This window comes from Pelecanus crispus, chromosome 5, assembly GCF_030463565.1.
Source record: "Pelecanus crispus isolate bPelCri1 chromosome 5, bPelCri1.pri, whole genome shotgun sequence".
In the NCBI taxonomy this organism is placed as follows: domain Eukaryota; kingdom Metazoa; phylum Chordata; class Aves; order Pelecaniformes; family Pelecanidae; genus Pelecanus; species Pelecanus crispus.
In genome coordinates this window covers 63,941,213-63,965,781 of record NC_134647.1, presented here as the reverse complement: position 1 = coordinate 63,965,781, position 24,569 = coordinate 63,941,213, and the positions used below count along the sequence as shown (strand labels likewise).

Below are 24,569 nucleotides of genomic sequence, written 5' to 3'. Positions count from 1 at the left end.
TAATACTGTAGCTAAATTCTAATTTGAAGGAGTGTAAACCCAAGTAAACTGTGCATGTACCAAGGCACGCTCCATTGGTGTGAAGACCAGAACCGGGGCATGCAGCCCCAGCGTCAGCTCCTACAAGCCCTTACTTCTGCCAGCAGCTTCCTAGCAAGTCAGTGGACAAAATTCAGGAGGCAAAATTTCAGTTGATAACTTGATGAGGAGAAAGAGGAGCAAGAACAGTTGATGGGATGTGTGCTATCGGCCCCAGACAAACGAGTCATAGAAAGCCATGTTTTCAAGCTGTACCAGAAATACGATGCTGACATCCAAAAATTACCAGCTGAAAAGAAATTATCCTTACATTATTCTCTTTAGGAGGTTTATCAGCTCTCTGGGGGGTCCTGAGGTTAATGCGACGCCTAGCTTGTGACATTAGGGCTTTCATTTTATACAGGCCTTGCAGGGGGAAAGGAACAGGGCCGGCAGTACCCACCTTCTCGTATCTCCCCCTCCACTGCCCATATTTATCATTTGCCTGCAAGGGTGAGGGGGTGGGTGGGTGCCCGTTGCTGGCAGCCCGGGGAGCGCCCTGCAGCAGCACATGCTGTCAGCATCCCTGGGAAGCTCGGGGAAACCGGGTTTCTCTGGGCGCATTTGGACGTTGAGTCACGCTTCGAACTGCGAAGCTGAACTGGCAATCTCACCACAGACCTTGGAGATCACAGCTGTCATTGCTCTTTTAACCAGGGTTGATATGAAAATATGAAGATAAATAACTCCTTCATATTATTATTTTCAGGGAGGCAGGCTTTTCTTTTTATTACTCTTTTTATTGTTGGATGCCATAAATATTCCAGAATGATTATCCCAGGGTAAATTTCATCTCGTTTACTTCGAAAGGCTTTTGAGGAGCGCATTATTTTATAAGCTGCCAAATGAGTATGACCATTTATAATGATTTTTCTTCTTTTCTTTAATATTTGCTTTTTGGATTGAGGACCTGAAACAGAAATATGCTAATTTAAGACATCTGTTGTTTTTCAAGCTATAGGCCCCTATCGGTATTAATGCAGTTAGTTTATTTATCGAATTTGGTATATGGTAGAGAGGGAGATTCTTGATTTTTATCATTATATCAAAAACCTGTATTTAACTGATTTCTCACCCACATGAGTACCGAAAAGTACTCTACAATGTTAGAGTCATCAGAAATGAAAAACCACACCAGACATCTTAGATCTTGGTATGGTTTCCATTGCACGAGGTCCTTAATGTGAACTTGAAGGGCTTTCAATGTTTCAAGAAGACCTTTGTCTTCAAGCGAAAGGAACTATCCTTGTGCCCTCCACTTGGACAAAACCTGACATGATTGATTCCAATCTATAATTGGTTCATTAACGTTAATAAGTTGCCATTAATTCCACTATCTTTGCACTTAAATACAAAATGAGCTGAATCTACTACGAGCTGAAGCTGCTGAGGATCCATGCAGGATTAGGCTGTTGGTGACACAGCCAGCCTGATGCCACATTTGCTCTGGTCCACGTTTATTAATTTGCTACCTGGACTCAGGAGCTCAATATGACACATACTGAAATAATAATTAGGCATTGTTGTTATTAGAGATTCTAAAATGGCGTGACTGTGAAAGGTGACGGGCAGCGAGACACTACTTGTGTATTTCTGGTCTGATTCACCCGGGGAGAACGCCCATCGTGGCGGGTCGGGTGGATTCCCTAGTGGAGGCGTGAGAATCCTTTCTCCGAGCCACCTCCCAGCACTTTCAGCTGTTGATTCCCGATGGCCGCCAAGAGTATACAAACCATATGGAAACAGAGCTGAACTTGAACACTGGCATCAGAAGTGCACCCACGAAAACAAGCAGCACCTCACAATTTTACTGTGTGCTAGATACAGACATTTCAGCTAAAAACCAAAAAGGCAAAGCATTTACCAATGGTTTTGCATATTGTGAAGGGTTAACAAAACTTTCATTATCACACTCTATTAAGCCAGGACCAGGAAACAATTTCTAATCAACACTCAGATCTGGGCAGGGATTGTGCAGTCTTTTGTAGGAGGCCTCAGATCTGTGTTCTCTATTCTCACATGCTCACTTCCAGCTGTTGTCATTGAAATCCCACATAATCTCCCCGGGTCAAAGGGCAGTCATCCATGACTGCCGCTGTTAGGAGGTTATGCTGATTTCTGTTGTCAAATATTGGCCCTTTTCTCTTTCAATCACTCCCATTCTGCTTTTTTTAACAAGAAAGATCCAGCCTAGAATTGTATTACATGACTTTAAAGTCTTAAAAGTGTTCCTCTATTGTACTAACACGACATGCCCTGGACGGTCTAATCCATCCTGCTATGGCCACAAAGAAAGTTCTAGTGCTTCTTAAAACCTCAGCCAAAGGCAGGTAGGCAAGCCGGAGAGAGTAACAGCGTATGTGACATGTGGCCCAGCAGTTATTTTGCAAGAAAATACGTAATTTGTCCAAGGTGAGCTATTGCTGTGGCATTAAATTGGAAATAACAAGCCAAAAGAGAAGTGGGAGCGTTTGTCAGGGAACAAGAGAGGTTTCTGTACCACCTTTAATGTATAATATCTTGCTTAACTCTTCTATAAAAAGTCCATGAATTAAAAATGTGGTATAATTTACCACTAAAGGTTTATCACTTACAAATTTGAGGAATGCATTTTGTACAAAGCAATTAAAATGAGGCTGTTGTGCTAGTTCTGGAGATCGGTATTTGGGATCTGTTGGTAAATGCAGATTTCGTTACAGTTATTTGAAATATTCGGGCCTGTGTACAGCTCCCTCGTGCTGTCTTCCGTCTGAATGGGAGAGGCATTCACTTGGACAGAGTATTGCAGCTGGGATAGATGGGCTCTTCAATCTCCACATTTTCTTTAGATACGAAGTTAGCATATGCAGTTTGGCCCCATGGATCTAGCTTTCCCTTTCCAGCATGGGGTAGTGACCGAGTTATCTCCTGGTGAACTTCAGTGCTGTTGCCCTGGGCAGGGTGAGCAGGTACAAGCGCTTTGGCAGGGGCTGGTCTCAGCCCGGGATGCTCCTCCTGGGCTCCTACTCTCACCCTGGAGGCGGCCACTTCCCAGAAGTGAGGTGCACCTTCCTCCCTGTGCGAGCACAGGGCACGCAACCACTGTGCCAGACTGCCCGCAGGACCCCGTGTCTGTGCAGAGGGATGTGTTTCTGGAAGGGAATGCAGTTGTGGGGCTGCCGCGGCTGGGTCCGCCCAGGCTTAATAAACTCACCTTTCAATTAAGCAGAGTGTAAATGTTATGAAGGTCTTGACTGAAGCATGCGTATTCTGTCCTTTCCTTTTTGCTGGAGAACACAGATTAGGACTAACTCTGTCACTCCCATCCTCCTCAGCCAGAGCAGCCGTGGAATAGCTAAGCTTTCGGGAGTCCTCGGGGTGATCCAGGTTCCCTCTGATAACATCCGCTCTCTCAAGGCCTGCATGTGGTGTGTGATACAGACATTAATTTTCTTATCAATATTATTGCTCCACATTGTTTGTGAAACATGGGATTATCTAGATAGAGGATGAAACCAAAAGGAATCAAGTTGCACTTTGAGCAGAGAGGGCTTTTCTTTTAATCAGGCATTTGGTTAAGATAATAGGCTTGAGACCCTAATTGGTTATTACTATTTTAAGGTTTTAAGATGGCTATGTATAGTGAGATGCTGAACATGAAAAAGGCTTTAGAAATGGCTTCAGTGCTAGTTTGGGGGACCTGTGTAATTTCAAAACACCAAAAGGAATGAAAGTTTCCCAAAAAGCTGTTCTCCAAAGCTTCATACATTGTCACTCGGACTGTAGTGGAAGAGAAGTAACTGGGTTTGGACTTTTTCATCTTCAAAGGAGTAACTCTTTCCTGGTTTTATTTAAGCTTGGATTTCAGGAAACTGGCTGTATCTCCGTTTAGAAAATACCTTGTATATTTTTGGTGCAATCTAACTACTTTATAATAAAAATAAAACTGTTGGATTACAAAAGGAAGCCTGCTAATTAAATAACAATAATACCTTGAGCACCTTGAAAACATCTTCTGATATTCAATTAAGGAACAATAACCCAGTGAACTTTAACCTATAGACCATATTCAGACTTTCTACATAAAAGTAATTGCATCAGTCATGATTTTCTCAAGCTACAACACAAGCTCTTGATTGGTAGCTCAACGTCTGAGACTCCTTTTTACAGCATTAATTGGGAAAGCAGACAATACTCTCCCTGTAAACTAGATTTTAGGACGAAGGTTAGTTGCCTTTGTACACGTTTACTCATTGAAATAGGAATGTTTGCTTAATAATTCAAAACAAATAGCATTAGACAACAAGTCCTAATCCTGATTTCTCCTCTGCCAGTGTAAATTAGGAGAAAATTAGGCGAAACTCTATTTGATCAGTGTAGAAAGACTTGTTTAAAACTTCTTTGAGATCAGAATTAGGCTCCAGCAATTCAAGCCTTTTCTTCTGACTTCTTTACCAGGATCGAAAAGAAGAATATGTAAATCACATTATGAATTTTCTCCCCCATTAAAGCAGTCATCAAGTTATGGAAAAACATTTTTCATGTGATACTTGTTATGATAGTGTTGCATCGCATTTGTAGGCTATACCAAACATGCGACTGGGTAATGGCATATTATTTATTAGTTAGTATCCTGATCTGCTTTATTCAATTTGGTCTTATTAGCCTGGGGTTTTTTCCCCCTTGGGGGAAAAACGATCATCCTTGTGAGCCGAAGTGAGGTCTTCTGTAATGAGCTAACTCCTAGCTGGACCTAGACTTGGTTGAAGGCAATGATTCAACAATATATTTAAATACCTGCTTAACTTTGTCAGCCCATCTTTATTTGGCAGGGCAAATAAGCATTTGCTTTAGTCAAGCATGTGATTAAAATTAAGCACGTGCTCTAACTGCTTTGCTGAGTCAGGGCTGCCTTGGCTAGCCAGGTGTCTTAATTTATACCCAGGATTTCAGTGAATGAGCTCTGTTAGATTTTTATAAAGTGAGTAAAAATTCTCTCATCCTCATTTTGAACACCTGCTTTACTACCAAAATGCAACTGTCGCACAAAGCTGTGGAGATAACCAGATCATATACAGCAATTTCAATGTCCTATCTTTGGGATATTTAGCAAAAGTATCACAGTGCACTTATTTCAGTAAAGTGACATATGAAAAGTAAATCTTGCAAGCTTTCAAGATGTTTAATCATCTTTTCAGTAAAGGAGCTCGTTAATGCTAACATCTGCATATGTAATTGCTTGATTTTACCTACTTTTTTTCTCATTCAGAATTGGAACAGCCAAATTGATATGTTTTTGTATTTTGACCCCTGTTAGTAGGCGCAAAATGTTTACTTCACATATTTTGTCAATCCTGCTATTTCCCGGTCATTCTTCTTTTACGTGTCTAGCTTCTTTGTCCTGTTTCTCTCATTTTCTTGTTGTGCTGTTATCACAGCTCAGCAAAAGCTACAGTCTTAGTCCTGGATTTTGCAATCTGAGCCATCCAGACAAACCTGTAAACTTTCATGGAGTTCTACTGAACTGTGAATTCACAGACCAACCATGCATCGAATTGAGTTCAAGATACAACTCTAAGCCAAGGGCATTGCTTTTATGGGTATCAAGATATTATTAATGATTGGCAAGATGGGTCCTTGATTTCCTAATGTTTATAAGTAAATAACAAATTGGAGAATTGTGAAATTCACCTTTCATTTGTGAAATGTTTATTTTCAGTATTGAAGGATGAAAATCTAATCACTCTTGTTGCATGCTGTTGTTTAATGATTACTATTACATGTACACGCATAAGAAATGTTCCTACAGAAGTAAGTGGACATTTCAAGTATACCCAGCGAAATAAGAATAATGAAGTTAGCAGTCCCAAGCTAACTTGTTCAACTTTTTTCATGCCCTGCAGGACCCTGAGAGCTAGAATGTATTTAAAACTGTTCCATGGCATTTTCTTTTCTGGTTTTACCTGTGTTTGCTAGGTTAAGGTAACGTGGTTAACCGTGCGACAGTCATGGTTTTATTGGATGATTACAAAGCGCTCTAGATTTTCCCTTAAAAATCAGCCAGATGTCCTATCGTAGCTGTGATTTGTTTTTTTACTTCCATGTTTAAATTTCACCTTCACTCTTAGTGCGATAGGAACCTGCCTGGGAAATGCAGGTGGAAGTGGACACCAGAGCAGAGCCAGTATGGTGCACTGTGAAAAAACAACACGTGACAGATGTTCGTAGCATTGCTGAATGCACTTCTGGAAGTTGCTCAGATACTGCCATGATGAGCACAGTATGAGAAGTTATATAGCATAGACTGGCTTCCCTACGAAGGGCTCTGCGGAGTAGTAAGCATCCTGGCCCTGATCCAGGAAGGCACTTAAGCATATGCTTAATTTTAGGCACATGAGTGGTTTCAGTGAAGACCTAAGAGAATTATTTTTAATTCACAGATCATTTAATTCAATAGGCAGGTCTGCTGCAGCATATGAAAAGTAGATCTTCATATTAAAAATACTTGGGAAATTGTCAATGAACAAACGTTGTGTATGGCCAGCAACCATTTCTAAAAAGCAGAATGATGTAGTCATCACCTTTATTATGGTAAAATATGAAGCAGATTAGGCAAAAGCATTTACAATTAGCTGAGAGCTATTTCTAAGTTGAAAATAAGGAAAAATAAAAGCTTGTAAGAACATTTTTTCATTTGAAGTAGAGAAAAATTTATTCTCTTGATGTAAATAAAAACCTTGTTTGCAGATTGAGGAATTTGTTTGTGTTGAATTTCAGCATCAATTTCAATATTTTATAGTACATTTATCTACAGCTGGAGCATGACAGATTTGTGTATATTTATATGTTTGTGTACATAATACATATGTATACACACATACACAAGGATGCCCAAAGATATACATATACACAGTTTGAAAACTCATCATTATTGCTGAAGTATAAAAACATGCCTGATGTAGAAACTTGTCTCAAGTCTGTTAGCTTAGCGACTGCGTTCATCTGGCACCATAGGATCCTCACAGAAATAGGGAAGTTCTGTGCAGGAGCAGAATTTGCTGAGGACTTGGCTGGAGGTGAACGCCTGACCTCCCTCCAGATCTCTCCCAAACCTTTCGCTGACATGTCACCCTCTGTAGTCCTGCACACAAGACGCATTTCTTTTACTTCCCATTCTACTGGTCGAAATGGCAATGGGATATGTTGGGGTTTTTAAACAACCCCAAAAGAAAGACAGGAGAATAAATATGCAGCTTGCATTACTCCTGTTGCTTTGGTCACTATAGGAAGGTGTGCAGGTATTGCTGTGATAAGTGCGGGGAACAGTATATACCAAACATAGGGAAATCGTACTGAATCTGACAAACATTTAACAATGGAGCAGATGGTGCCCCTGCAAAACATTCAGTAATATATGTGTGCATGTGCTGGAATCAGTGACTCTTAAGTAGGACAACCTAAAAAGGTATGCCACTTACCCTGTGGACAAGTAGGACTTTACAGTTCTTTTAATAATCTCTTTACCCTGAGGTTTCTCCTTTGACCCTGATTTCAAAAGCAGGAGGTCGGTCTGGCTGACTAACTGTGGACCTCTGATTGAAGTCCGGATATGTCCCGCGTGAACTGCTGTATCCCGCTCCACACGCTTACACTGGGTTGCAGCCCAAAAGCTGCTCCTTTTGTAATTGATCATACCCGTGAAAATTAAATGAACATTTGGTGGTAGGCATGTTTTCAGAGAAGGAGGAAAATACTGTTATGTAAAGTGTAATAACATTTTGATACCAAGTGTAGAGGCATTCCTTGCACAAGGGAGGCAAGTGTGGAAGCGTACGCCCTGGTTCCTAAAGACAGTCCAAAGCTCAAAGTTAATACTTTTCTTACGCAGAGATTTATTTTTCTTTTTGAAAGCTAGTTTTAAATGTTAGGAATTTTTTTTTTTTTTTGCGGGAAAGGCATTAATTTAATTTTTTTAACCAGCTGCTATTTTAAGATTTCCCTAGTGTAACCTTAGAAAATGAAGAGTACATCTTTAAATCTTGTTTTGTTTGAATGAATGGGTAGATAATCCTGATCAGATGTTTCTTTAGAGAATAATGTTTAAAACGATTATGGAACTTAGCTGTCCTGTCTGTTTCCTAGGCACAGTATTTTCATTTCAATTGTGAAGTCATTAGGGGTCATCCAAGGTAATCGTTTATTAAAATAGTCCTCTTTTGTTTCAGATTTCCTGTTGAGATGCTTTAACATGTAAAAATCTCCCTGCTGATGTGTCATGTTAGCTTTCCTAACCTCTAGATAGAAACCACAAAGCAGCCTACGTAGCTGTATGACTAGTTACCCACCTACAAAAACAATAATTACTGCTAAGTGGGAAATTAGATGTCACATTTTAAGTCTAAATGAAAGTAAAGTATTTGAGAATACTGTCATTAAATGCTTAAAGTTAATCACAGTTCTCTCACTCTGTTTGTTTTGTAGGACATTTGGGCTTCCAGGACAGTTTTGTCACATCAGGTGTTTTCAGTGTGACTGAGCTAGTAAGAGTCTCACAAAGTAAGTATCATTTTGTGGCTGGTTTATGTGGTTTCTGCAATCCTAGCTTTTTTCTTTGATTCTTATCATGCCCCTTCCCCAGTTCAGAAACAGCGTCTTGAAAATTTAGAGTCTCTCTCCCCGCTTTTCACTGGTGGACAGTGTTTATGTGCCACATCTTTTAATGTGGGAAAATAAAATAGCACGATTTTAAAAAGTAAATAAAAAATCTTCAATTCTGCAAACTTGCATGTGCAAGTTGATAAGCTTGTCCAGAACCCAGCTGAAAATGGGCAGACTCTGTATCAGAGTGCAGATAAATACCTACAAAGGTCAGCTTACCCAGTGGATCCCTTGCAGGATCCAAGGACTGTATTTTAACCAGACCTCTAGAAATGACGTGATGTGTGCACATAAGACTGGAAATTTTCTTATGCCGCTTTTGCACATTGTGTTCATCCATGCCATGCCTATATGTGTTTGTACATCTGCAAATTGATGAACTTCTTAATAATGCCAACAACTGCACCAACTTCAGCTCTGATAATCTCAGTTGTGCAGAGGCATACATCTTGACTATGCCAGGCCTGCGTTTTCCATTAACTGTATGGAATTCTGTCTTCTAGAAGGATTTGGGTTTTGACCTTTAAAGAATGCTAATGCCCCCAGCATGAATGACATGCCGCAGCATGATCATTACAGGCTTGTCAATACTCACTAACAACAGTGAATTAAGAGTACCTGTCACCACCCTGTTCCATTGATCAAAGGTGCATTGATTGTATTTTGCTATGACATAATCCAGATAGTCCAAGGAGAGCGTATGGACGTCTCTTGCAGAGAGACTACTGGTAAGCCAGGGCCGTAGGTACTAGTCCTTTGGGGATCTTCTCTGCAGGTAGTGTAGAGCTATGCAGTAACATCACATAGTCACCAATTACCACTGCCGCAGGTGAACCACTCAACTACATGCCCCTTTAAAACCTTAGGGTTTGTAACCAATCTCTTTAGCACAGCCAGTGATAAAAACGGTTCTCCTCCTAGGTAGCAGGAATATTTGGTTATGTATTGGCTCTGAGCATGTAGTTTAAGTCCTTCTGGGGCTGGAATCTAACTGGCACAAACATAGCAGAGAATGTGGTTTTGAGTCAGCACACAGTTTCTGTAAGGGTTTTCCTGTTTTATTTCCTCTTTTGGAAAGATCTACACTAGCTAGTAAATCGGCTTTCTATTCAAAACTAGGATGCTACAAGGAAAGCATGGCAAGTGGGAGATACATGAATATCTGAGTTATATGTGCTGGAGAGAGAGACAGAGGGAGAAAAAGTGTTAAGGCACACACTTCTGAGTTTTCTTCCCTGATAACTGGTGGGAATTTTGTGAGAAGGACAAAGTTAAGAGGACTTACAAGTCAAGAGGAGCTGCTGAGCGCTCAGCACATTGGCAAATCAGTTCGCTTACTCAGGTGCTTAAATAGGGACTTTGACATCTAACTCACTGTACTGTGCACACTAACTTGCTGGTACCTGCAGCATGGTGGACAAAACCAAGTTATTGCCAGTCTTTGAACGTCTCCGTGTTATGCCACTTTATTTCAGTGTGATAGCATAAGGCTTTTGAAGCCCAAAGGATTCACCCTCCCCCTATGCAAGGCATCCCACTTCACCACAATCTTATCTGCACTGTAGAAGCCCTACACAGCAGAACTGCCTCTGGACTCTGTCAGCCGTGCTTCATGTGTGCACAGGACAGGGCTGCTAGAAAAGTGCCCCCGTTCAGGACTTGAGCTTTCACAGCCAGCCCCAGTCCCAGCCTCCCTGCAAGTTTGGCATTGACCTCATAAGCGTCATGTTTCTTGTCTATTAATCTTCCATTATATTTTATTGTAACTAAACTAAAATGTTGTGTGTCAGAAATCCTAGCATTCGGCATGTTTTGCAAACTCTGAACTGTGTCCGAGACGTTCCCTCTGCTTGCCATTGAAATGCACCTGCACACAGGAAGAGCAGGACAGGCGTGATCTTTATCAGAAATAAGAAAGGGAGGTGTTGGTGGGCAAAATAAAAAAGATTCAGCTTCTATCTGTTCCAGGCACAGGGGTGTGCACTCTTTTTCATGAGCTCTTTAATAATCCTGGGAGGTCAAGACCTCAGTTTTATATCCTGTCTACAAGCCAGCACCTCTACCAAAAATAGTGTCCCCAAAGCATATTGGGATATCACTTCAGAATTGACTCAGAGGGAAGAATGCCAGCAACTGATTTAGCTACACTGCTTTTGATAGCACCCTGGATTTTCCTTGGAGATGCCCCAGACATGTACTGACCAGCCGTAACCTTGTTTACTTTGTGAGGTCTGAGAAGCCCACAGCCTGACATGCTGTGGCTACCCAGTGGGATATGTTTAGTGTAGAGTCTAGCAACAAATTCCCAGCAAAGTCAGTATGAATTCGCATGCTAATATTCAAAGAATTATTTAACATAACAGAGCAACAAAGTAGTTGCTGCATATTTGTCTAAACTGGCAGGCAGGGTCTTTTAAAGAGTGTGCTTTTCAATATAACCCTTGCTGAGTTGTCCCCGTGTTGCCATGTCTTGATTTGAGACCAGTCCACGGGTTACTTTTATAACTGGGGAGCTTACCTTATGAACAGCCACCATCCAGACTCACTGGCAGCTATTAACAGTCTGTAGCTTGAGTAATCAAAATGTCCTCAGTCCGTTCTCTTTTTTTTACTTTCTAAGAAGTCATTGCTCCTTCAGAAGCCACCATGGCTAGGGAAGGAACAAACCTGCCTATCCTTAGTGGGCCCTTACGTTTAGTCTCTGCTCTCTTCCTGAGTGTGCTCTGTGCTGGCTTTACAAAAAGGTCATCTTTGTGTATGCCCATTGTCATGTTTCTTTCCATGCTTGCTTTTGATACTAATGATGATAGAAATACGTGATTTCCCACAGTTTTAACTGGCCTGTGCTTTGTTGCTGCTATCTAAAATTAATTTTACGAAATATTGTTGGTACCAATTATGTGCCAGGTTTAAATAAACCTTACTAAACAGTAAAGTTCCCAGAGGTCCACATGGCAAGGAGTCTCAAGTAATAGGCAGTTGTCTCCGTCATGCAAATTTGAGGAATGAATTAATCAAGCAAAAGGTCAGCTGTTACCATTATCTATCGTACCTATCAGTGCTGATCATCACAGTTTCTGTGAGCTATTGAACAAGTCTAGACCGTTTTGGTAACAGAAACTTGCTTTCTTCAGTCCCGTAGATGCAGATTTTCTTTGAAAATGCTACCCAGCTACTGAATCTTGCAGAGCCTAGTAAAATAGAGAAAGTAGATCATAAATGTTCATCTGAAAAACAGATAGACCCCTCTCCACCCCAGCTGATGTGGATGTTGCAGACCATGCTGTCAGTTCTCCTACATTATTAGCAGGCAAAGGGTGTGAGCTCCTTTCTAAGTACTGTCTGTCACCCCAGATACTGGGGAGACCCCTTCAGATAACAGAGACTTCATTCTTCCATCTCTAGAGAGGTTTGGGCTGACAACAAAAGGCTCAGAAGCAGAAGCGTTAGAGATGCACAAGTTTTGTGAATTGACAGCCAGCTGTTGGCGAAGCAAAACCTTCTCCCTCTCTACCCTTGTTAGGAAAATACTCCGCTCACTGTGTGCAGCTATCTGCGGGGCACTGGAGAATACCCTCTGCAAAAGGTGCCGGCAGAGGGGTGGCTGTGGTGCCAGGCCACTGCCAAGCGTACAGTCCCATTTGCTTGGCAGAGGCTGGGAGGCCATGGCAGGCTGGAGCAGGGAGAGACATATGGGAAACGCTGTTCCCCTCTTGGCTTTGAGTCTGCACCGTGTGCTCTTGTGCAGAGAGCTGCTGGGAAGATCTCCTCCCTTGGAGGTCCTTCAAGCAGCCAGATAAACTGCACTGCCCAGGATGTGAAGAAAGATTTAGGATTTATGAACATTCGCTAGAGCCAAATCAAACACATTTGTTTTGTGCTGTGTTATTTGTCAAAATGACATCATTCTTCATGCTGATAAACAAGGGAATTCTGACTGCGCCCCGGACTGAAAATGCCACGCTGTGAGTTTTAAGATGTTAGCTGTGTGCAGTAAGGAGCTGTACGGAGCAAGTGGGGTGACTTTTAATCCTTCTAATGAGCCAGGGAAACCGCAAGCACACAAGCGTACACGCAGTTGCTTACGCTCCTGTATAAACACAGAAATGGTCCAGCTAATTATCCCTGAGACAGTTACACTAATTCCACAGGTAAGAGGTGCTTTTGTGGCCAAGGCATTTTGAAAAGCTTGCAATCCTGCGACAGTGAGGCTGCTGGATGGGGTGGGTGCCAGGCTTGGTTAGCGGCCGCTTTAGCAATGGAGGCAGGGGCTGAAGCTGTCCTTGCCGTGAGGCAGGCGGACAAGGGCTAGAAATGAAAGTAATTGCTGCTGCTCCCGGCATGGAGCATGGGTGCGACAGAGGAAACGGCTTCCTCACGCCTTTCATCCAGTGGCCAGGTACAGCCAAAACAAGCTGCAGGGTTAAGTCCTGCCAGCCCCAGCATGTACTGGATGCCTATGGCAAGGTGTGGGCTGCCCCGGCTCCTGTCGTGGGTCTGGGCCAGGCAGGCGGCTGCAAAGAGCAGGGAGGATGCTGCTGCCTTCCTGTAGCCCAGGAGAGGAGAAGAGGCTCTCCTCCACGCAGAGCACATGTGTGAAAGCCGGGGTATAATAAAACAGCTCTCTCTGAACAGCAGCCTGTATGTTTTCTGCTATACTAAGCATTACAGTAGTGAAGGTAGTTAAAGTCAGCAGCATGAAAATTAACATTTAAAAAGATACTTTATATTCCTTAGCAAAGCACTGCTATCCAAAACACACTGTTTGGGCTTAGGTATGAGAGGAAGAAAAAAAGATTATAATAAAAAATAGACTGCAGGCATAGAGTGAACAGTTGCCGTGACCTTGCCTTTTGTATGCCATTACACAATTCAATGGCAGTCCACTCAAACCTTGCTCTCGATCAATATCCTATTAAAGCAGCACAAAAAGTCTCTATAAACTTAGTGGTTAGCTATGTTTATAAATGGAACTCAGCATAATTAGATGGTCAATAGCAGGCTGTACTTGTAATTTTAAAATGAACATCACACATTTCATATCTGTTGTATTCGGCAAAACTTCTTTGAATCTGACGATACAGTGTATAGGAAACAAAGGCCTTGCAAAAAAAAAAAAAAAAAACCAACAGTTCCCCTTTCCTCTCGGCAGCAGCAGCGCAGTGTGTTTCCCTTTGTTTATGGAGTCACAACACAGGAAAAAGTTTATTAGTCAAATGTCATGTTTCTCCCATTTAACCTTAAACACATTATCACTTTGCTGCAGTGTTACACATGTAATGATCTTAGTCATATCCCAGCCCCTTTGTAAAAATAAATACATAAAAATGGAAAAAAGAGAAACTAAATATTCACATGACTAAAAGAGAGTGCCGTATTCCAAGGAAGACAAATGCCAGCCTGGCTGGCTTTATTTAGTGGGTTTCCTGTTCTGTAATTCAATAAATTTTTTAAAATAAATATTCCAATTGGGTTAAGTCAGAGGGCTTTTTGTTAATTTCTCTGTTATTTTTCATGACATTTCGGGTGAAGATCTGACCTAACAAGCTGGCAGCGGAGGGAGCAGGCTGGCAGCAGGGGCCATGCTGCCCCATGTCCCCGGTAGCAGCACAGCGCTGGTGCTCAGGCAGAAGCACCCACCTTCCTCCTCCTCCTCCGCCTTTTGGGCAAACTAGCTCCTCCTGCCCTTCAGAGTGAGCGAAACGTGTCCCATCTGCACAGGGATTTTTTTTGTGATGCCAGCAGCTGAAATGGGAGCTGACACCAGCATCAGTTTGTTTGCTTAGAAAGCCTGTGGACATCAGTGGGCTGCGTGTTAAGGGAAGAGGGGTCCTTCCTCTTCGCCCTCCTGCCAGGTCGGAGCCCTGGGTCAGATGACATCTTGATGCTGGCACTGCACGTAGGTGGAGACTATTGTTTTGACTCACAACTGCAATTTCTGACATCCTTTCCTGTTTGGGAGATGTTCCTGAGCTATCAGAAGGTCACTTTGCTGCAGAGCATTTCTTAGGGGGGGGGGGGGGGGGGGGGGGAAATGATTTTAACGTTGTTGCCTGGAGTTTCTGCACAGCTGCCTGTGCTGGAGTGGAGCTTCCCAGCCATGCTGCTGCATCGTGTGGGGCCAGAGCCTGTTCCTGGGATGTAGGAACAGGAGTGTAGGGAGACTGCATGGTGGATCGTCACATGCTACAATGAAGAGGGTTAATTTAGACACAGTTTTGCCACAGTTTGCACCACTTTGATCCCTTTGCTTACTCTCTGGAGCTGCAGCCTTTGCGGGGAATCCTGCAAATAAATGCAAGTGTTCCCTCTCCATCAGCTTTCTGGGCCCGTACAAGATGGACAGTCTGCAAAGGCAGCAGGAGCAGCCATTTGGAGCAGGCTCAGATGCCTCCTGGCTGGGCTAGCTGCACTGTGCCCACTCTCGTGGCGCGTTGCACTGCAAAACACAAGGGTAACTAGAGGAGGCAGATGTCGGGCAGCGAGCTCGCCGCAGCTGAAGCCCAGCGCGGGAGGTGCAAGGTGTGGCTCAGCTCCACCGAGGCTGAAGCTGAGACAGCACACGCAGCTTCAACCAAATTCCAGCCAGGAAGAGGAAGCAACCTTCCACCATGCAGATGAAAAACATTAACCTCTTCTTGACAGTCTCAGGGTGGGCTCTACACATCAGCATGTTGCTCTGTTTTATTATAGTAAATGGGGTAACCCCGAGCAAAGGTACAACGACCCTTTGCTGAAAGACATGCAACTGAGTATGTGCCTGTCAGGCAGGCAGGAGAAGAGATTTCAGAACAGCTTAGCCCTGTGCAACGTTTGCCACAGCACTTCTAGGGCCAGAGACCTTGAGCTGGTTGTGGCAGGATCGTGGCTCCTGTGTAAGGACTTCCACAGGGTTTCGGGTACTCACCGCCATAAGCCAGCCAGGAGCTTCAACCTCTGCTGCTTAGATCTGTTCATGTGTATTAGAGGTGGGTTTTGTTCTTTAACCCTCAGGTTGCAAACAGGCTTTTGAGTGTGGCAACATGGTTTGGCCTGTGACAAACAAAGCATCCTTCATGTTTGCTACCCGGGAGGAAATTACTGTGTGATTAGCCCTTTCTACTTTGTGCTGAGTTTACACAGCATTAGCAATACGTAGTTCCTACCCCACCCCTGGTCTGGAGACACATTTCATTTTCCTATAGGGCCAATTCAAGGGTTGGAACAGAAATGTCTAGGATTTGGGGAGAGAGCGATAAACAGAGGGAAGTGAGAGAAAGAAGAGAAGCGTTATCCAGATATCAGTTTTTCTTCCATATCTGTTTGGAATAAAACTTGTTTCATAAATCTTGCAATGGCTAGGAAATTCATCGTGCCTCAGAAAGAAATGGTGCTTTAATTTAGTGCTTGCCTTTTTACGTTCCTGTTTGGAAAATAGTACGCTTATCCTGTAAGTTAGGCTTTGGTAGGTAGAGGGTGCAGAGGAATTGATCAGCAAAGGGTTTACAGAGCGCAAATCTGTTTGGCAAGGAAGTTGCTGAAAACTGTGGAGTAGATGCTGCAGAGAGTACCTTTATGATTGATTTCCATTCAAGTCAGACTGACTGCAGTGTGGTCATTTTTCTAACCCATAACTGCTCACACTGCAGCAGTCTGCTATCTGCAGGGTGTCTGAATTATAGCAGTCCATGTCCGTGTTACCTTTTACACAAATTACTTACACCGGTTTCTTTTTCCATGCAAATTCATCAGTTTTACAGCCTCTTGTAGCTGCTGTCAGGAAACTGTTGCAGAAAGCACAAATTGATAATACGAGTTAATTTTACTATGCTTAATTTTTCTTTCTTTCTGTTAACACACCCTCTCATATAGCCAGTGCGCAGGAAGCGTATCATAGTTAAGAGAAGATAACAAAGGATTTGAGTGTTCTTGTCATAAATTACTTCCCAACTTAATTCCTTTTAATGTTCCTTCCAGATTTTCTCAAGTTTTAATGGCGTTGTGTATTTTCTGTCCCATGCTTTTAAAAGTCCGTGGCTATCCAGGCTGTTCCCTGTCTGTCTCAATGACGTTCTTAAAAGATCCGTGCCAAACAACAACTAATTGTCTTGTGGGGATGATGAGGCAGCTGCAAAGCTACATTATTCCTCTGTCAGATCTGACATTGTGAGCTCCTTAAGACTTGGGGTGAAATAGTGGCCCCATTACAGTCAATGGCAGCACTCCCAGAAGCCTGTGTTTCAGCCCAGACATGTTAGCTGGGTGATAGGAGTTATCCTGTCTTCATTTCCTCACTCCTGCCCCATCGGAGTGTAAGATTTTTTCATGTTTGAAAATGGGCCAGATTCTCAGACCAAAGATTAAACTTGGCTCAGCATCCTTGTGTGGCATTGAGACTGCTTCGCCTTTGTTGCTGTGAATCAGGGCTCTCAGACAATACGTTCCAGGCCAAGCTTGTGCATTTTATTGTGCAGTATGTGCTTTTTCAGATGTCTCTGAAATGTGAGAGAAAATCATGATTTGTAATTGTCAGCTCCCGAAGTTGTATTGTCCTGTAAATAGCACTGGAACAGTGATAGTGGACATGGTACCATTCGCCATATAGCGGCATTTCTTTGTGAAATGCATTATCTGTTGACTTTAACATTAAACTGCTCTGTTCCTTTTCTGTTCCCAGAAGAATATGGCACATGGAGTTCATACGCTTGTGCCTGAAAACTTCAGGGTGTGTAGGAATTCATTATGTTTTAATCTAAAACCAAGGCTCTAGGACAGGGAAATTAAAGGTATTCATATCCCTTACAATAAAACTTACATGCTGGATAAGGTAATGAGAGGTGAACAGTGAAAGCTAACTGCTGGATAAAAGTTTTTGAGAGTCGTATGTCTCTAGGTCTGATTTAGCTGGAGGAGAGGCCAGAGGAAAACTCAGCTGTTTGCAGGCAGAAAAGAACTCAGGTTTCTCATCTGCTTTTGTGCTTTCTCCAAGGAGCATTTGTAACCTCTGTGCTTGTGGATGTACATCACGTATATACCAAAGGTCCTGAGGTGTGTATTTCCCTGCCTATACTGCTTATAGATTATGCCAAGCACACTACAGGGATGATGCAGCCTATTTGTAACTATGCCAATAGATGCAATGTTGTCCTAAAAGCAAAAGCAACAAGTTTCATTAAATATTAGAATGGTATTAATAGAAAAGCAGTGCTTAAAGAAAGTCTTGCCATAATTGTTTAATTTTTTTTAAAAAAAGAATACCTTTGAAGGAATGTAAGAAAGAGTCTATGTCATGGAACATTGTATTCTCGATAAAATTTACATCTTCCTGATCGCAATGCCAGTTACCATTAGCATTTCCTAATTTCCACATCCCACCTGTTCTCATCGTGAAACTAAACACACTCATGAGTAACAAGAAAGTGATTCTGAAGTGCAATTCATGCCTTGTTCACATGACTTACTGACTGCAATCTCTTTTGTTTCCCCAGCACCAATAGCTGCAGGAACAGGCCCTAATTTCTCCCTCTCAGATTTGGAAAGTTCTTCATACTACAGCATGAGCCCAGGAGCAATGAGGAGGTCTTTACCTAGCACATCCTCTACCAGGTAATTTAATCTCTGCCTACTACCAGGTTACCTGGAAACCCAGGCCAGCATCATTACTCATCTGGGAAAGTAACCATTAAATCCTTTGACAAGCTGTTTGGGGGCCTCAAGATGTGGAGCTGTTTCAGATTCGCAGAGCTGAATGTTCAACTGGATTGCTGTTAAAGTTCTTTCTATATGAACAAGCTTCGAAGAAAAACTGCTGCATTAACTTGTGTAACTTCTGGCTTCTACCTCGGTGTATCAGGAGAAGATCCACTGGAATTCTTGGAGTTTCAGTTGTGGCAGAAGAGAATTTGGAGCATATTGAGATGTGCCACTTTGTCCTAGCAGGAAAGTCTTAAGATAGACTTGTATACATTCTTTATTATAAAACGTGTTATCTGTGAGACTAACACCATTTTAGGACCTTGGCCTATAATGCATTCTAGTTTTCATATAGCATTTAGAAATTTGTGACTCAGCCTTTGGAAAACTGAATTGTTAATGCAGATGACTACCCAGTCTGATTTTGATTTTGGCTTAGATGCCAACTATCAAACAAGGATATTTTTTATTTTTCACCTTTCACTTTAACCATCCATGAGATTAGATTTATAAACAAGCCCAGTCACTCTAGTAGTCTTGAACACTATTAAGGAACCACATTGATTTTTTTTCCCCCCACAGCCAAAATAGATCACTTATTTCAAGACATGACAAGAAAGTCTAACATCAGCTCAGGGTTCTTTTACGTTTTTATCTCAGCCTGCAGTGCCACCAGCTTTGCAGTAAGCAAGTACACATGTAAAAAGTCTCTATAGTTTGAATATAGCTGTTGTTTTTATTTACAAAAAAAATCTTTACAGAGAGGCTCTTAGCAATAACTTCTTACAGTTTGCAGTGATTGGAAGAACATTCTACATCTTGCACTTAGTGTGCACATTATGAAGCTCGGTGACTACAGTTCCCATTACACATCATTTAAAAACTTTGTGCTCTTTCTTTTTTGCATGTAAACTGCATACCCTACAGTGCTCATCATTAGCACCATTCTCAGGTAGAATTTACTTGTGACTCCAGAAGCAAAAAAAGTGAGGTTATTAATGTTACTTAAGAGCTCAGTTGTTGCTCTTCTATTCTTCTGCAAATAGCTACCACTGATAAGGAGCTAATTATAAACAGCATGGGTAGTTAATAACTTGGTAATATGTTTGTTTTCCTCTCATTAGACTGTTCCCAGTCAGAAAAAAAATATTCCTTAAATACACAGACTCAGCAGAATTATCAGGCAGTAATTATATTGTATGCACACAATTTCCCCTATTGACACATAACAATTCTCTAAATTAAGGAATGGCCAAACCTGCATTCCACGCATACCACAAGAATTATTCTTCCTGTTTCTCACAAACTGATTTTGCATATCCACCAGCTCCTACCTGTGCAGAGCTTTGGGTGGGGAGCTACAGAGAGGCTGCAAGTTTTAAACCAATAGAAACTGCAGTGGAATATTTTATGTCTGTTAAATATGTTCCCCCTACACAGAGGAGCCTGTTCTTGAATGCCTTAAGTATTAATAGAATACAGATTTGGTGAAAAAAGTGAGCTGACCCAGCCTTGGAAAAGTACTTAGAAGAGAAATTCTCAGTAACGTCCCCACGCAGTCTGTATAACTCATTACAGAAAGTAGAGCCAAGCTGAGTGTCTTTGGCTTTGGGATCCTCTCCCTGCAGAACTACCAGAGTCTGAGTCAGGGGCCACCAGCGACCACTGAAAGGGCTCTTCTGTCTCCTGAGCCTTTGGTGAGGGAGGTGTGATATATCACAAAGGAATCCTTTATTACTGATACTGGCCAAAGATACCTGTTGGGGGGGGTTGTTTATGCTTGGTGGCATACAGTTGCAGAGTAGAATGCTTATACTTGTAGGATAATGTGAACATTTGAACCAAGAATGGATTTGACCATCATTCACTTATCTACGCTGCTTCTTACGGGACTGAAGTCTGGGTTAACTTAATGGCTATGGTTAAAAGACTGAAAATAAAAGTTTGAACTGATAAACAATTTGTCTTTCAGAATAAGCTGTGGAAAAATCTGACAGTTAAAAGAAGTTTTGTGTATCATTACCATATTCATTCAAATTGCAAAAATCATACAATACAAATTAAATTCTTGCCTTTTTATTGACCTCTGTGTGCTTTGAAAAATGTGGTTTGATCTGTAAAAGCCTAAATGTTAAACTGTCTTCTAGTTAAACTAATGCATGTGTAGGGGTTCAGTCTGGACTCTGTAAGAGGTTGTTTTATATCTCACTGAAGCTTAGTCATCGGCAACGAAGTAAATATGAAACAAAAAGTGGATGCTGAGAGATTGGGTGGGCACGATGGCTGTGCAGGACTCATACCTTCCCCTTCTCAGGGCCCTAAATCTGTTATAGTTTCCATAGCAAGTTAGTCTCAAGCAGGGCTAGCAAGGTATGGTCCCAACAGAAGTGCCTTTGTTCCTTTCCATACATACAGTATTCATTATGTGTTTTTACTTTCTCAGCTCTACAAAACGTCTCAAGTCTGTGGAGGATGAGATGGACAGTCCTGGTGAGGAGCCATTTTATACAAGCCAAGGGCGCTCTCCAGGAAGTGGCAGCCAGTCAAGTGGATGGCATGAAGTGGAGCCAGGTAAGCCATGGCTTTCAGGAGCCCGAGAACATGATTTCCAGTTGTTCTGTTATGTTATCAGAATACACTGAATGCTGTATAGAAAGGTGATCAATTCTAAACATCTTGTAACTTCTTCTGAAAAAAGGTCAGTCTAATGAAAATATTGTAGTGGGTTTATTGCTCCTGCAGCTGCGAATGTTTCTGTAGTGTGGCACTTCTGTATTTTGGCCAAATATCTGAAGTATTTAAATAATGCAGCAAAAGATAGGCGGTCTTTTTCTGTCAAAACGTCCAGATCTCATTCTGGGATACTGGTGACAATTGCTTAGCAAAAAGCAGTATCTGTCTGGGCTGTGCCCTACAGTTATAGTGTTTAAATAAATATCCCTAAACTTATATAAGGTAGAAGGACTTTTCAAGCATTATACAACACTTGAGCTCAGTTAGTAATGACTTTTAAGAGACTTACAGAAGGAGTTGGTTCATTAAGCTGTAATACTATGAAGTATGATTGGAGGCTTCATATCAAAATAGATATCACTGGGTGCTACACTTCATAAGGTTTAGGAAGCAGCTTTTCTGCCTCTTCACAGTCAATTTTTGTGTGTGATCTTTCTTGTTGATCATCTTTTGGGTTATGTTATGTTACATACTTAACTGTCCATTGATCACTTATCCTGAGATTATCTGGGTGCTTAATACTGTTGGAAATACTTTTCTGGGTCAGTGCTACATGCATAGGTGAAGTTAATGTCTCAATTTTGCTTACAGCTAAATAATCAAGTATTTATTGCCAATAAAAATAACAGAGGTCTTATTTGTTAGATGAAGGCAAGCAATGCTTTCATCTTCAGCCTCCCAGTGTTTGAGAAGGCCCTCTAAACATCCCAAAGGATCTTTCGCAATATGTACTTTTTTTTTTCTTTCTTGTTTGTTTGGATTTAAAATAGTATGGTTTTGGTTTGTTTTGAAATAACACATGCTTGTCCAGGGCACTGTGTATAATGAACTATACAGCACAGAAAAGTAAATTCAACCTGAACAGCATTAAAATCAGTTCTGTGGGCACTTGGCCAGCCACCTATATCCTTCATCATGTAGGAAACATACCCACAGCTTTCTCTGGAGACCCTGTCAAACAGCTGTCCTTTACAGCATGCCCAGAAAGTCACCAAATTTGGGCTATTCCAGACTGGGAGGGGACTGATTCCCGTGCCTGGGAGCCCTTGGAGGATCCCCTGCCAGCTGCCCTCTCTCCTCTAATGAGGAGGAGCCAGCTTGTGGGCCCTTATTGACTGCAGATGTGGCACTTTGGCAGGAGGAGAGGGTGGACCTGCAGGCAGACAAGTGCCAGGCTCCCTGTGACTGCCTTGCCGCTGCCGTCCCCAGGGCTCTGGTGTTTTCAGTGAGGTGTCCTGCTCAGTAGACACTAGGGGCTGTTTCCTCCATCAGCTCCAGGCTCCAGATGATGTAAGGCAGAGCTTCACCTTGTACTAAACTAGTCTGCTCACGGAGCGGCAAAAACATGAACAAAAGCTCAGCACCCTTTGAAAGGGAGAGATCACAACCTCCTCTGCAGACACAGATGGCTAAAAGCTGACTGGGTCACTGCTTCTACATCATTGTCAGACTGGGGGCTAACTCCCCCCAAAGTTTGGGGTACTCTTTGTTGATGACAAATGTTCTCCATTTGTGCAACAGCCAGAGGTTAGCTATTAATTTTGCTGTCACTTCTGGTAGTTTTCCCTGCATGTGGTCATCACCTCTGTCTCATCCAAGTCCTGGCTAGATGGTGGCACTGAGCTGCTGAGCTAGACAAGAGAAGTGCCTAAAGTCTTACACCTCCAAAGCATCTCTGCCACTCTTGGCACCACTGGGTGCCCATCATGAAGAAGCACAACTGCCCATGTCAAACTTCCGGAGGTGCTTAGAGAGGCAAGAACAAGTCAGAGAAGAGAAGGTTCTTCCTTCCTCATGACCTTTCTCACTTACTACAGAAGAATCCCAGATTCTGCTCAGTCTTGCCTATAAAATGGCAGAAAATGCACCTTGCAACATCAGGGACTCAAGCCAGGTACCAACTAGATATAGCTCAGATTCACCAAGCTATCTATCACTGTCACAGTTGTGAAGAAAAAGAGCTTTATACTGCCTGCATGGGATGCACTTTCAAACCATCTTTATGCTATATCCACACAGCCCCACCCCAATACTTCTGCCGTGGCTTTCCAGCAGCCTCTCCTCTGAATTCATTGCCTCAGCTTCTCTGTAAAACAGGGTCACTGCAAGAGCACAGCTGGCAGAGAGATTACCTAAAGAGCCACAGCTCATCAGTGGTGAAGGACAAAACAGTACTGAAATGTCTTTTCATGCCAGGGTGACACTGGCACAAGGTGCTCCCCACCAAGGGACTCATCCTGCTATGGTGCTGTGCACAGTGCCCTGCCTTACCTCAGAAATCACACGTGGGTCTGATATTAACATCTGGCCCTTGTATTTGACATGGGTGCTTTATCTCCAGAAGTGTAAAATGTTTTATGAGTCTTCAGTGGGGCATCTGCCTAGAAAATATATTGGTCATCTGAAAGCCGTACAAATGATGTTAATGCCCCATATTACCCAGTGACTTCCCGCAGCATTCCTGTCTGAGAGGAGCTTTGGAGCCTGGACCTGTTTCAGATCCATCCTTTCCGATGTCTTTCCTGTCCAGAAAAAGGCCTTTCCATTTATTTAATCTACAGTCAAAATGATGGCACAGTTTTATCATACAATAATCTCTGAGCTTCAGTGTTTTTTTTTTTTTTTCTCAGTGAAATTCGCAGTAGAAGTTTAAAGACTAAAACCATCTTTCTGTTTGACTTGGCATTTCTTCCATATGGTTCATTTTCTGCTGCATGGGATAATGCAGGTATCAACGGTGCAGAGTGATGCTGGTTCTGAAGGCAGGCTGAAGTTTTATCCTGTGCTGGCAGAGTAGCATAAGCCAGGTTTCCAAATTCCGTAATTAAACCCTGGCCTTTGGGTTACTAGCCAAACAACGGGAGGAGGAAATCAGACCAAGGAAAGGAAGCTTAGACTTGTCTGTGGGATGGCTGTTCTGGCTGGGAAGGAAAGTTCAGAGAGGAGCCAGCAGCCAACCTCCCAGCCCAGTAGGATCCACACCAAAGATAATAATATATCCTTTGGCTTTATTGCCTTTGAGTAGATTGCTTCCTCGCAGGAGATTTAGATTTATGCGGAGATAGCTTCTTGGCCTATGTGCCTTGACAGGTTTATGGGAGTGAGAGGATGAATATTCTGTCTGCGTGTGTTGCATTTGCTTAATTCTGAGGTGTGCACATGAGAAAAAGTGGGGACTCTTAACACAGGAGCAGATGTGAAGCACCCGTATGTTTATGCACATGTAGAGACAGAGGGAAGTGCTCGTGGCACAGAGACTATGAGAGGGTTATAGCGAAAGATGTTGCCTGGGACACTGCAGGGAAATTAGGTCTGCATGAGAGGGCAGTTGGAGACATGTTGTACTTGAAAGAGAGCAAAACGTAGAAGAGAAAGGGAAAATGGGGAGACAATTTTAGACCATACAGAAGGGAAAAAGTATATAGGGGAAAGAAAAAAAAGAACAAGTG

At 42.4% G+C, this 24,569-nt stretch overlaps 1 protein-coding gene across 4 annotated transcripts in view; it reads left to right on the top strand.

Annotated features, from left to right (window-relative positions):
- NFIA (nuclear factor I A) overlaps positions 1-24,569 on the top strand; it is a 247,552-nt gene that overhangs the window by 154,405 nt on the left and 68,578 nt on the right. For all 4 annotated transcript variants that reach the window (XM_075711627.1, XM_075711626.1, XM_075711624.1 and 1 more), the window contains exons 4-6: positions 8,539-8,613; positions 18,183-18,300; positions 20,831-20,958. In XM_075711627.1, coding sequence (XP_075567742.1) covers positions 8,539-8,613; positions 18,183-18,300; positions 20,831-20,958 — 321 coding nt within the window. The remainder of the gene's footprint in view (positions 1-8,538; positions 8,614-18,182; positions 18,301-20,830; positions 20,959-24,569) is intronic.